The sequence below is a fragment of the Rhinatrema bivittatum genome, chromosome 6, assembly GCF_901001135.1.
Source record: "Rhinatrema bivittatum chromosome 6, aRhiBiv1.1, whole genome shotgun sequence".
Taxonomy (NCBI): domain Eukaryota; kingdom Metazoa; phylum Chordata; class Amphibia; order Gymnophiona; family Rhinatrematidae; genus Rhinatrema; species Rhinatrema bivittatum.
The window spans coordinates 277486704-277499158 of NC_042620.1; the positions used below are offsets into that span (position 1 = coordinate 277486704).

General features: G+C 46.9%; 1 protein-coding gene across 1 annotated transcript in view; it reads left to right on the top strand.

Moving 5' to 3' along the window:
- LOC115094710 (phosphatidylinositol 3,4,5-trisphosphate 5-phosphatase 2-like) overlaps positions 1 to 12455 on the top strand; it is a 116707-nt gene that overhangs the window by 27374 nt on the left and 76878 nt on the right. Inside the window, exons 7-12 of the mRNA XM_029607963.1 lie at positions 1601 to 1703; positions 2061 to 2257; positions 7986 to 8103; positions 8905 to 9001; positions 10211 to 10349; positions 11504 to 11603. Coding sequence (XP_029463823.1) covers positions 1601 to 1703; positions 2061 to 2257; positions 7986 to 8103; positions 8905 to 9001; positions 10211 to 10349; positions 11504 to 11603 — 754 coding nt within the window. The remainder of the gene's footprint in view (positions 1 to 1600; positions 1704 to 2060; positions 2258 to 7985; positions 8104 to 8904; positions 9002 to 10210; positions 10350 to 11503; positions 11604 to 12455) is intronic.

The following is a 12455-nucleotide window of genomic DNA, read 5'->3' on the forward strand; positions in this document are numbered from 1 at the left end:
CTAGAGGAAGTGGGTCTCTTTCTCAGAAAGACCCCGAAGAGTAGCTGTGTTCTCAAGGAGGAAGAAATTCATAGCCGTTACCAGAGAGAAGGGGCTGAGGGGGCTCATTCAAGAGGACATCACCAGCCACCCGGGTGAGGAGAGAGGTAACATGGTGCCAACTTGGCATTGACCGGGCAAAAAAGAAAGTAGGAGAGGTGGGACACCTGAGTCTTTTTCATTCTGGTGATTAATGGGGACTAAATTCTGCCAATTCTACAATGGGAAGAGCTGAATTTAACTCTATGGACCTTGGGAAAAAAAGGAGGTAAATTCTCGCTGAAACTGGCTTGATTCAAATTTGAGATATTTGCTGGAAGTCAAAGGTCACCAATTTATTGGAAATCTGATTGTACATCAGTTGGACTTTAACATCAATGAGCTGTAAAGACCCTTTTATTCCATTTTATCAACTGTCAGTAAAAGCGAGTCAAAATCTTGCTGCTGTCTATTTTTATGAGATTATCTGTGCTGTTTACACTGTAGTAGAGGGGATGTTAATAGTTAAGCAATGAAAAGGGCCTGGAAGTTAATCTGCCTCTCACCTCCCCCCACCACCCAGGGAATCCTGGACCATCAGAGTGAAGTCCCATTTATGGGAACTGGGCTAGAAAAATCTGAACTGTGGTGTTTGCCCCTTGGCCTTTATCCGGGACTCTCTGCCCGAGGTTGCTCAGATTTATCTCATGCACGCTTGTTCTGGAAATCCTGCAAGCCTGACTGGCTGTTCTGGGGAAGTGGAGTTTTAGCCGCATAACCCAACCTTTATCCACACTCTACGGGGGCTCCTTGTGTCTGAAAACCGGCTGCCAGTTAGGGTCCTGCTGAAAATGTGCCCCATTACATTTCTGCTCGTTCTCCCTTCTGTGGGAAGGCTTTGATTTTCTCTCTCAGTTTTGGGAAATATGCTTCTCTGATATCATTTAGCGATGTGCATTTTTTTTTGTTTTCAATTTTGTGTTTAATGTGCACATAAAGTTAGAGGTTGGGCCAGTTGGATTCATGGTTACAGTATATTGGAGCTCTTCTCTGCATTGATATTTGGATCGCATATGGTTTTAGGTTAAAAGGATCCATTTGTTCATTAGGATGTTCATTTTGCATCTTTGAAACTTCCATATTATTTAAACTGTTTTGCATTTGGCAATGTATCGCTTTTAATTCAATAAAATAAAATAAATGAGTGCACTAACTAAAAAATAGTGCATACCAAACCAAAACAGTGCTCACTATGTGGATGTATTTTACATTAATAAGAAAATAAAATGAAAATTAAAAAAGTATTAAGCAATCTGAAAAAAAGCATGAACATTTTCTGGTTGCATACCCCTAATATCTTTATATTTTGCACAGCTCAGGAGAAAATGCATAGTTGTGTCTTTCATTCTGATGTTGCACTGAATGCAGTCTAGCTTCTTGGGGTTTCCAGTTCAGTTTTCATCTGCTTGCTTCTGTTTCTAATTTGTGGCCACTTGTTCTCACTGAGCCATCAGACTCTAACCACTTCCTGTGTGCTGCCTCTCTCAGTAACTAACTCTCCTGCTGGTCTTTGATCTTACAGAAACGTGAGGCCTTTTGTTACTTACTGCAGCTGATAAAGATCAAACACGCAAACCTGGAAGAGCCAGATCTAATCTCTTTGTACATCGGAGCATGGAATATGGGTAATGTGCACAGGCTGTGGGAACCACGTCTGTCACTGCAGCACACAGGGCATTGGAGCCACCCCTGCAAGTACAGCACACAAGGAGTGGATACCACATTTGTCACTGCAGCACACAGAAAGTGAGAGCTTTGTCTGTCACTGCAGCACATGTGGCGAGTGTGCCACGTCCATCACTGCGGCACAGGGGGCATGGGAACCACGTCTGTCACTGAAGCGTACAGGGAGAGTGTGCCACATGGGGAGGGTAACACGTGACTCCATTGTTGTAGCAAGATACCTCAGTCTGTGCTAGTTTCAGGTAGAATGAGGATCGCTCTCAGCCTCTTGGAATGACATGTTCACTCCTCTCTCCCAGGCGGTGCGCCTCCTCCCCACTCTGTCTCTTCCTGGCTGACAGCGAAGGGCCTGGGACACAGCCAGGAAGAGAGCATGGCTTGCATCCCTCATGATGTGTATGTGATAGGCACCCAGGAGAACTCGCTGAGGGACTGCGAATGGCTGGACTTCCTCCGGAACTCCCTGAAGTCCTTGGTGGCAATGGACTTCAAAGAGGTAAGAAAGACACCTAAGATCAGAGAGGACAGGGGATCTCCGGAGTTGTCCTAGAATCCCTGTTCCTGTTCATACCCCAGATCAGTTCAGATGCCTGGGTTTTGCCTCCCTGCCAGCAGATGGAGACACTGTGCTATTCAACCTAGCGTGCCACCTGCAGTCCCTCAGTGTCTCAATGACTCCAGCAGATGGTAGAGATTTAAAACCTGCAATCTAGAATTAAAAGAAAAGGAAGATGGATTTCTTTCAAGAGATTCCTCCTAGGGGGTTGTTAGGTTCCTGGTGGGGACCATCCTCCTGCTTGAGGTGGACAAACAGGGGGTTGGTGACCCTTGATGCTGGTTCGTCCCTGGACACTGAGAGGGTTTGTGTTCCCTCGATCCTCAAGAGAGCCCTCGGGAGCCAGCAGCTGCACTGCAGCATTCAGGAAAGTACTTTTGTCTTTATCCCCCCAGCCCCCTAAAAGAAAGAAATGACCTGATTGTTTTACATGGTGGCTTGGAGAGGGTTTCTTGACTTCGACTGGCTCTCTGAGTGATTGGTGATCACACCAGATACAGGTGAGAGCCGGTGGTAGCTGGGGGTCCTGGCGTTGATGAGACTGCAGTGGTGAGTGATGAAGAGGCAGCATATGTGGGGTACACATGGCGCCAGCCAAACATCGCGGCAGGGCCTGCCGCTCGTGCAGGGATGTGTAAGCTCGTCTCATCCATGCAAATTTGTGCGCATATTGTGTCTCCTGGAGAGAAGGCAGCTCGATCTGTGCAGGCTCCGTTTTCAGCGCATAAGAGTGCAAACTCCATTTCAGCACATAAAAGGCCTACAAGGTCATTGGGAGCAACTGCATGGGAATGTTGACCATCTTGAGTGTAGTCGCAGTGGCACCGGAGGTTCCTGGGGAGACAGGGGATTTTCCTCCTTCCCTATCGCCTGCTGAGCAGAGTCCAGGCTGGAAGCCTCAGAAGATGAGAAGGCCTTAATGCAGAAGGATTCAGAAGATTCTCAGGCCTTTTCCTTGGATTATGTGTTACTTCTCCACAGAGCCTATCTGGTTAGAAAGGCAACAGGGAAGAAGCGTCCTTGCATCCAGGTGACTCAAGCCTTGTAAAAAGACATCATCCGACATCTGGAAGGTGGCCTCCATGAGGCCACCTTCTCCAGGACTCTGAAGGCGATGGCCACCAGGACTCTGAAGGCGATGATGTTCCGTCAGATGGGTCTCTGAGAGCGGAGTCCCCTCAGGACCTTTTGAATCCAGATCTGGAGGAGATACTGGTGACCAAAGGGGACAACCCTAAGGTGGTCTGGCAGTTTCGCAGGGAAGAGTTGTGACTCTTGATTCCACATGGCTTAAACAGCCAGGCATCAAACTTCCTCAGCTAGAGTTGGACCAGGAAGGGGTGTACCTTGTCATGATTGGCCTGAGAGGACTGGCTAGGGCCTTTCCTTTCCACAAGTCGGTAAAGCAGCTGGTCATTAGGGAGTGGGACACCCCTGAGACCGTGGTGAGGTTGTACCCATTACTTGAGGAGATACTCGAGCTTTTGATGCTTCCGAAGGTAGACACTTTGTTCTCTGGTGGTGACCAAGAAAACCACTATTCTGGTGACAGGGTCTGCCGTACTGAAAAATATGAAGGACCGGAAACTGGAAGTTCACTTCAAGAGGATTTTTGATGTTGCTGCAGTATGTAGCAGTTTTATGCAGAGAACTTGTTTGCACTGGGTTCAGCACTGGGTTCAGCAGTTGCAGGTGAAAGAGACATCGTCATCATCTTCCACGAAGCAGGTGGAGCACTTGGAGCCAGCAGTGGCCTATGTGGCGGATGCCTTGTTTGAATTGATTAGGATGTATTTCAGAGTTATGATGTCAGCAGTTTTGGGCAGGCAACTGCTCTGGTTAATAAACTGGTCTGCAGATGTTTGGTCAAAGTCTCAGCTAAGGGCCCTCCCAATCAAAGACATGTTCGGGGAGGATTTAGTGCAGCTGGTGAAGCATCTGGGAGTCCAAGGGACATTTATTTCCAGAGGACAAGCCAAAGGGAGGAAAGTAATCCTTTCCCACCCATTCGCATTTTAGAGACTATAGATGATATCGGCAGTACAGACAAAAAACTTGGGCAGGACCCAGTCATTTTGAGGTGGGCGAAAGCTGACCCAAGATACCCCTGGTCAAGGAACTGGGGGAGCTACAGTAAGTCTTCAAAATGAAATGAGGCTAGTCAACTCTTCCCTTCCAGCTTTCGGGGAGTGGTTGGCCCACTTTTATGGGAAGTGGATCAGAATCTCAACAGACCAGTGAGTCTTGGGATTGATAAAATGACAGCTATGCATTAGATTTTACATGCCTAGTTTGGGAAGCCTTCATCATCTACCCTTGCACTACCTGCACCAACTAGGTAGCGGTTTGTTACCCGGTGAACCACTTATGATAGTTAAGGGTGATGGTGCCAGTTCCACGAGAAAAATGGGAAAAAGGTCAATATTCCATTTATTTCATGGTCCTGAAAAAGGGAGGGATGTTCAGACCTATTTTGGTTTTAAAGAAGATCCATGCGGCCCTCAAGGTATCTCAGTTTCATATGGAAATGCTGCATTTGGTAATAGTGGACGTTCACAAGAGAGAGTTTCTGGCATCACTAGATCTCACAGAGACGTACCTACATATCACAATCAGGCAGGAGCACCAGAAGTTCCTGCGAGTTATGATTCTGGGAGGCCATTTTCACTTTTGTGCCCTTCCTTTAAGTTTGGTAACGGTGCTGTGTACATTCACCAAAGAAGTGATGTGGTGGTGGCTGTTGCCATTTGGAAGGAAGGCGTGCTGGTACAACCATATCTGGACAACTGGCTCATTCGGGCAAAGTCAGCAGACCTCTATCAGCTGGCAGTACACCAGGTCCTAGAGAAGTTGAGGGTTTGTGAATCTAGCAAAGAGCCATCTAATGCCATCTCACTCCTTGGAGTACCTAGGGTATTGATTTGACACCGAGATTGGCAAGGTGTTTCTCAAGGAGGACAGTATGGAGAAGCTACAGAGTCAATGCCTGTTGCAACTCAGGGTGCCCAAAGTTTGAAATTGTTTACAGGTTCGGGAGTCTATGGCGTTGATACTAGATCTAGTTCCCTGGTGTTTGCGCATATGCGGCCCCTTCAAAGAGTGCTCCCCTCCCATTGGATCCCATTATCAGAGGATTTGAAAACTCTTCCCCTCAGGGTGGAGGAGTGGGTGCTTGGTCATGTCAATCTGGAATGGGGAATGGAGATGGACATCCCGGATTGAGTGATAGTGACCTCTGACGCCAGCCTCTCCGATTGAGGAGTGGTGTGTCAGGGTCAGACCATGTAGGGTCAATAGTGAAAGGAGAAGGCATCATGGTCTATCAATTGTTTAGAGACAAGAGCGGTGCACTTAGCCTTGTTTTCCTTTCTGCCATGGTTACAAGGTTGGGCAGTGTGAGTTTTATCAGACAATGCAATGATGGTGGCTTATATCAACTGACAGGGAGAGACCAAAAGTTGGATGGTTTCTCAGGAGGCTCAGTTGTTGCATCCTGGAGAATGGGAGCTGTCAGATGAAGCAAAGCTTCTCATTCCTTCCCTGAAGGCTGCGCATCTGTCCCTCACCAGAGAAAGGGCTTTCTCCATAGCTAGCACCTACCTCTGGAACTCCCTCCCCCCTTCCCCCCGAATAGAACCATCACTCAACAAATTCAAAAAAGGAGTCAAAACACGGCTCTTCAAGCAGGCATACCCCGACTCAACCAATACGTAGACTTCTCCTAAATGGACCTTTCTAAATGGACCTTTCTAAGTAAGCTGAGTAGATCCTTCTTGAAAGTTTTAGCTGTGTAACGGGGCTGTCTGAGCACTGCACCTCTGTAACCTGGCTACAAGCAACCGTGACCTCCCAGGATGTGTGGAATTTAGCTGCATTATGAGGAGGTGTTCCGAGGTGGGGAAGGATTACATCATGAGCTCTACAAGAATGGAAAAATACCCATGCCAAAAGCCAGTGCAAATGTTCCGGGGTGCTTCACACCAGTAGAAATGTTCACAGGGAAGGTCCTTGTGCACTTTCTCATGGAGAATTAATGCAAAGACCACAGGTAAAAAGTACTCATGGTCTGTGCCACAATGTGAACAGTTTCAGAATTGCCCTCATTGTATTCTGGGGAGGATACTGCAGGGGAGAGAGACTATGTCTTGGGGAGGATACTGCGGGGGGGGGGGGGGGGGGGAGGAGAGACTATGTCCTGGGGAGGATGCTGTGAGAGGAGAGAGTGTGTATTAGGGAGTGGAGGAGTAGCCTAGTGGTTAGAGCAGCGGGTTATGAACCAGGAGACTAGCATTCAATTCCCACTGTTGTTTGGGCAAGTTACTTTACCCTCCATTGCCTCAGGTACAAACTTACAGGCCGATACAGTACAGTGCGCTCTGGCAGAGCGCACTGTTAACCCACGTTTGGATGCGCGTTTTCGACACGCTAGCTTTTCCCCTTATTCAGTAAGGGATAATAGCGTATCGAAAACGCCCATCCAACTCCCTCCCCCCCCCCGAAACTAATAGCACCCGCAACATGCAAATGCATGTTGATGGCCCTATTAGTTATTCCCACGCGATTCAGTAAGTAAAATGTGCAGCCAAGCTGCACATTTTACTTTCAGAAATTAGCGCCTACCCAAAGGTAGGCATTAATTTCTGCCAGCACCGGGAAAGTGCACAGAAAAGCAGTAAAAACTGCTGTTCCATGCACCCTCCGACTTAATATCATGGCGATATTAAGTCGGAGGTCCCAAAATAAAAAATTAAAAAAAATAAATTAAATTTTAAATCAGCCCGCGGCTTGCGGATTGAAAACCGGACGCTCAATTTTGCCGGCGTCCGGTTTCCGAACCCGTGGCTGTCAGCGGGTTTGAGAACCGACGCCAGCAAAATTGAGTGTCGGCTGTCAAACCCGCTGACAGCCGCCGTTCCTGTCCAAAAAGAGGCGCTAGGGACGCGCTAGTGTCCCTAGCGCCTCTTTTTACCACAGGCCCTAATTTGAATAATTTTTTTTTTCTGAATCGCGCGCACAGGAGAGTGGCCCGCTCCCCGCTCTCCCGTGATTTTTACTGTATCGGCCTGTTAGATTGTAAACCTTCTAAAAAATAGGGATAGGGAATACCTACAGTATCTGAATGTAATCTGCTTTGAAGTGCTTAAAAAAAGTGTGAAAATCAGAATATAAAAATCTAAATAAATAAAATGGGGGGGGGGGGGAGAAAGACTGTGTCCTAGGGAGGATGCTGGTGGGTGAAGAGATCATGACAGAGGGAAGGATACTGTTGGAAGGGTGTGATTAAATCCCAGGAGGATGCTGGTGGAGGGGAGAGAGCTTATGTCCTGTTGGGGGATGCTATAATAGGGTTATATCCAAGGGTAGATGCTGTGATGGGGAAGACATTTTATTATAGAGGAGGATACTATGTATGAGAGGACGTTTAATTATATCCTGGAGGAGGCTAGTTGGGGGAAGGATGCTGTGGAAGGGAAGACATTGCCCTTGGGGGGGTGGGGGATGCTGTGAAGGGGGGTGTGATTTCATCCTGAGGGAATGATTTATGTCCCGGGGAAGGATACTGTGTTGGGGGAGTGATTTTGTGCTGGTAGAGATGCTGTGGAGAGGAAGGGATTGTTTCTCTGCTGTTTGGAGTTCATTAGCCTGCCTCTCCATTTCTCCTTTGCAGGTGGCAGTGCAGACGCTGTGGGGTATTAAATTGGCGGTATTGGTAAAACCGGAACACGAGCATCGGATCAGTCATGTCACTACATCCACAGTCAAAACTGGACTTGCCCATGCTCTGGGTATGTTCGCATTAGGGAGCAGCTAGAGGCTGGGTGAGCAAATAGCTTGAGAGGGCTATTGTTAGCCTGACTTAAGAGGGCCTGAGCCACAGGAGGACTCTTGTTTCTGCTCTGGAGGCGGAGGGGTGGAATAGTATAATCTGCAGAGGTGGGGTGGGTTCTTTCCCTGGAGAAGGAGGGAGAGAAGGAAGGAGGAGTATCTGCAGGGGGACGAGGGCTCCTGCCTCTGAAGGAGAAGGATCTTGAAAGTCATGGGGGGAGGGGCTGTTTTCCTTGCCCCTGCGAGCAGAAGGAGTGGGGCAAGGGAGTTCTTGATTCTGCCTCTAAAAGTCAGGAAGGAGGAGGTCAGGCTTGGAGCTGTAATAGGGGGAGAGGAGATGAGGTGTTCTTACTCCTACTTGACCAAGGATTCATTTTTTTTCTTTATTGTATTTTTGGATCGGCAGTTTCCTCCTGCTCCTTTGGGCTTTCAGCTAAATCAGAACCAGAGTCTGTTGGATTTATGGTGCTATTAGCCTTCAGTTGCATTCCCCGAGAAACCTGCCTCGCCTAGTCCTTGACCAGAAGCCAGAGACCATGACTCTCTCTGAAACATGATGCACTCATAACTGTCACTATTCAGCCATAGCTGGGACACTCTCACCGGGGTTATGATCACTGCCTCACATAATCCCCAGCACCAGGCAGCCTTCAGATAGAAGCTGGGCCCAGGAACTGAATTCAGGTCTATAGCCAGTGTATAAATTTCTTGGGCAGATGGGAGACCCTCCAAGGTTAATGACTGCATGCATGATATTTCAGGAAATAAAGGTGCAGTGGGAGTGTCCTTCCTGTTCAATGGGACTTCTTTGGCATTTGTGAACTGTCATCTGGCCTCAGGGAGCGAGAAGACAGCCAGGTGTGTAGACTGGAAACCATTATCATCTCTCAGGACTTCTTGTTCGCTGCCAGCTCCTGCTTAGCAGGTCCATGTTTGGTCAATTATATTTTTTATTTGCAATAGCAAGGCATTCTTGGAATTACTTTAACTGACAAGGAGCATGACTACACATTTCACAGTGTTGTAGGTTTGAAGCTCTGCAGCAAGGAATGGCCTAAAATAATACAAGTGGCCTAAGGTCATTTGACAGGGGAGAAGGGTTAAGGAGCAGGTGGCAGACATGGAATATGGTTGGAAATTGCATGGTAAGGTGGCAGAGAGGTGTTAAGACTTCAGACAGAAGGTGTAGGGCTGGAGGTAGGGTTGGGGAGCAAATGATGGGGTTAATGGAGATGTGGAGCAGGGAGTAGGGCTGGAATAATGTTAGTGAATGACTGGTAGGGTTGAAAGAAGATAGTAGGGCTGTAGATGGCTTGAAAAGTGAGTGGTGGGGTTGGAGCACAGATAGTGGAGCTGTCGCCAGTTTGGGGAGTATGTGGTAGAATTGTGATACAGGTGGTAGGGCTGGAGTAATATTGGGAAGCTGATAGGACTGAAGATTAGGTCAGGGAGCAAATAGTGGGGCTGGAGAAGAGTTGAGAAGAAGGTGGAGGCGTTGAAGATGAGTTGAAGAGCAGGTGGTGGTATTGGGGAGTGGGTGGTGGGGCTGGAAATGGGTTGAAGAGAAGGAGAGAGTTTATGGAAGTTACAAATGATGGGAAAGTGGAAATATGAAAACAGGATGGAGTTGGGGGAATATATTAAGAATATGGGAAGAATATAAGAACATAAGATATGTCATACTGGGTCAGACCAAGGGTCCATCAAGCCCAGTATCCTGTTTCCAACAGTGGCCAATCCAAGTCACAAGTACCCGGCAAATATCCAAACATTAGATAGATCACAAGCTACTATTGCTTATTAATTACCATCATAGCAGTTTATGGATTTATCCTATAGGAACTTATCCAAATCTTTTATAAACCCAGTTACACTAACTGCTGTAACTACATCCTCTGGCAATGAATTCCAGAGCTTAACTATGTGTTGAGTGAAAAAGAATTTTCTTCAATTTGTTTTAAATGAGCTACTTGCTCATTAGGGATTAGGCTGAGATGTGCTTGAGATCATAGGGCTAAAAGTGAAGGAAGGAATCCCATAGTCATATACCTCTTGTGGCTCCCTCAGGCGGAATCAGAGTTACAAGGACATTCTACGTTCTTTGACCCTGGGAGACAAGACACTCAGTGACTTCGATATCTCTCTGAGATTTAACCACATATTTTGGTTTGGAGACCTCAACTATCGCCTTGAAATGGATGTACAGGTACATTTTCTCCCTCTCCCTTTCATCTTGCAGGGACCCTCCCAGTACTCATCCCCTCCCCTTTATCCTGCAGGGACTATCCTAGTTCATAACCCCTCCCTTCATACTGCAGGGACCCTCCTGATACACACACCCCACTCTTCCATCCCACAGAAGCGCCTGCTGTGATACTCCCTCCCCTCCTTCCATCCTATAGGTTATGGTTACATATTCTCCCATTTCATGGAGGTACTTCCAGATACATCCCTCTTCCTTTGAAAGTTTTTTCAGGCAAGGTCATCACAAGCAATGGGCAAACAGGCAACTGCCTGGGGTACCAAGCTGGGGGGCACCAAGCCACCCTTTTGAGTTATTATCTATGAGTCTGTGACATCGCAAACCTGAAAGGGAAAGCAATCCCTGCCCAGGGTACCATTTTATCTGAATGCCTTAACTCAGGGTATAACCCCCCTTCATCTCACAGAGCCATCTCCAGTTACACCTCCCATCCCACAGCGACATCTCTAGGTACTCCCACTCTTCCTTTTCCTCTTCCCCCTTCCATCTCACAGAGACACTACAGGTATACCCACTCCCATCCCACGGAAACATCTCTAGGTTCCTACCCATCCCTCAGCGGTATCTGCAAGAGCATCCCCTCATTTCATGCACAGTTATGTATTCTGAGCAGAAGCTGTGGAGGTCTGCATGGTATTACTTGTGATGTGTTGACCATACAAATAAGGCCTAAGCTGAGAGCTACCAAACTCATATCATTTCAACAGTGCTGTAGGTTTAGCCCTTTATTCTCTGCTTAATAACAAAGCCTCCCTTCCTATGCCAGGGTCATGATCTCCTCTCTGCCCTTGCTTATAGGAACGTAGAGGATGATATTCAAAAAAAGCTGCACCCCAAATGTATGACTGCACTGAAGCTTAGCTACCAAGCACTCACGCATTCCACTGATAAACCTTCTTTCCTTGGAGTAAATTCTATTCACCAGCATCTTCTGTCAGTCACTCAACCAGTTTCTAACCCAGTCAACCACCCATCCCAAGAAGCCTTATTGAAATCCAAGTACACCACGTCCAGTGCAAACTGCTCATCTACTTCTGTGGTCACCCAATCAGAGAAAGTGATCAGATTAATTTGACAAGGTCTTTGTCTTCTTTTAGGATATTCTGAGTCATGTCAGCAGGAAAGAGTTTGAAACTCTGAGGGCTGTGGATCAGCTAAACCAAGAAAAAGAGAAAAATAAAGTGTTCCTGCACTTCAGTAAGAAAGCGAAAGCCTAGTCCCTAGAGCTTTGTGTCCTCAGCAGAACATGTGTGCACATGCATGTCTGTACATATTTGCATAGGTTTACACGTATGCTCTGTTTTATTCTTTCATCTGGCAGAAGTCTGCTAGGAAAACCATGTTAGAGCCTTCTACATTTTCTTGCTGATGCAGCTGCAGTTACTTATTCTGTATTTCGGAAGGGTCTGTTTGTATTCTGCGTGTGTGGCTGAGGTGAGGGATTATGTTAGCATGGAGTTTGTGTAGGGATCAAACGCAGTCCAGCTTGCACGCTTTTCCTAATAGGAGGTGTATTGGTGTTCTAGGGCATGTTATAATATTTGCAGTGCTGCCTTTTCATAGGTAATGTTTTTGATGTTTGAGTCCTGGGAGTTAGTGCTGCTTTGGTATGGCAGATCTGTTACATGGGTTCTGATGATATTTTTTGCAGGGTTTGTGTTATTTCACAGATATTCTGATAGTGGAGTGCATTTGTGTTGCTGTGATTTAGGTGACACAAGTGTCTGTAGTGAGCACAGGTGCTATACTTGTGTGTCTCCCTCTTTAATGACTACAGACACTGTATTTGTGTGTATCTCTGCAGTGACTACTAAGAATGTATCTGTGTGTGTTTCTCTCTGCAGTGAATACACGTGCTGTATCTGTGTGTCTCTCTCCCTGCAGTGACTACAGTCACTGTATTTGTGTATCTCTCTTTGCAGTAAAAACAGGTCCTGTATCTGTGTGTGTGTCTCTCTCTCTGCAGTGACTACAAGGAATGTATCTATGTGTTTCTCTCTGCAGTGAGCACAGGCGCTGATTTGTGTGCCTCTTTCTGTAGTAAGTACA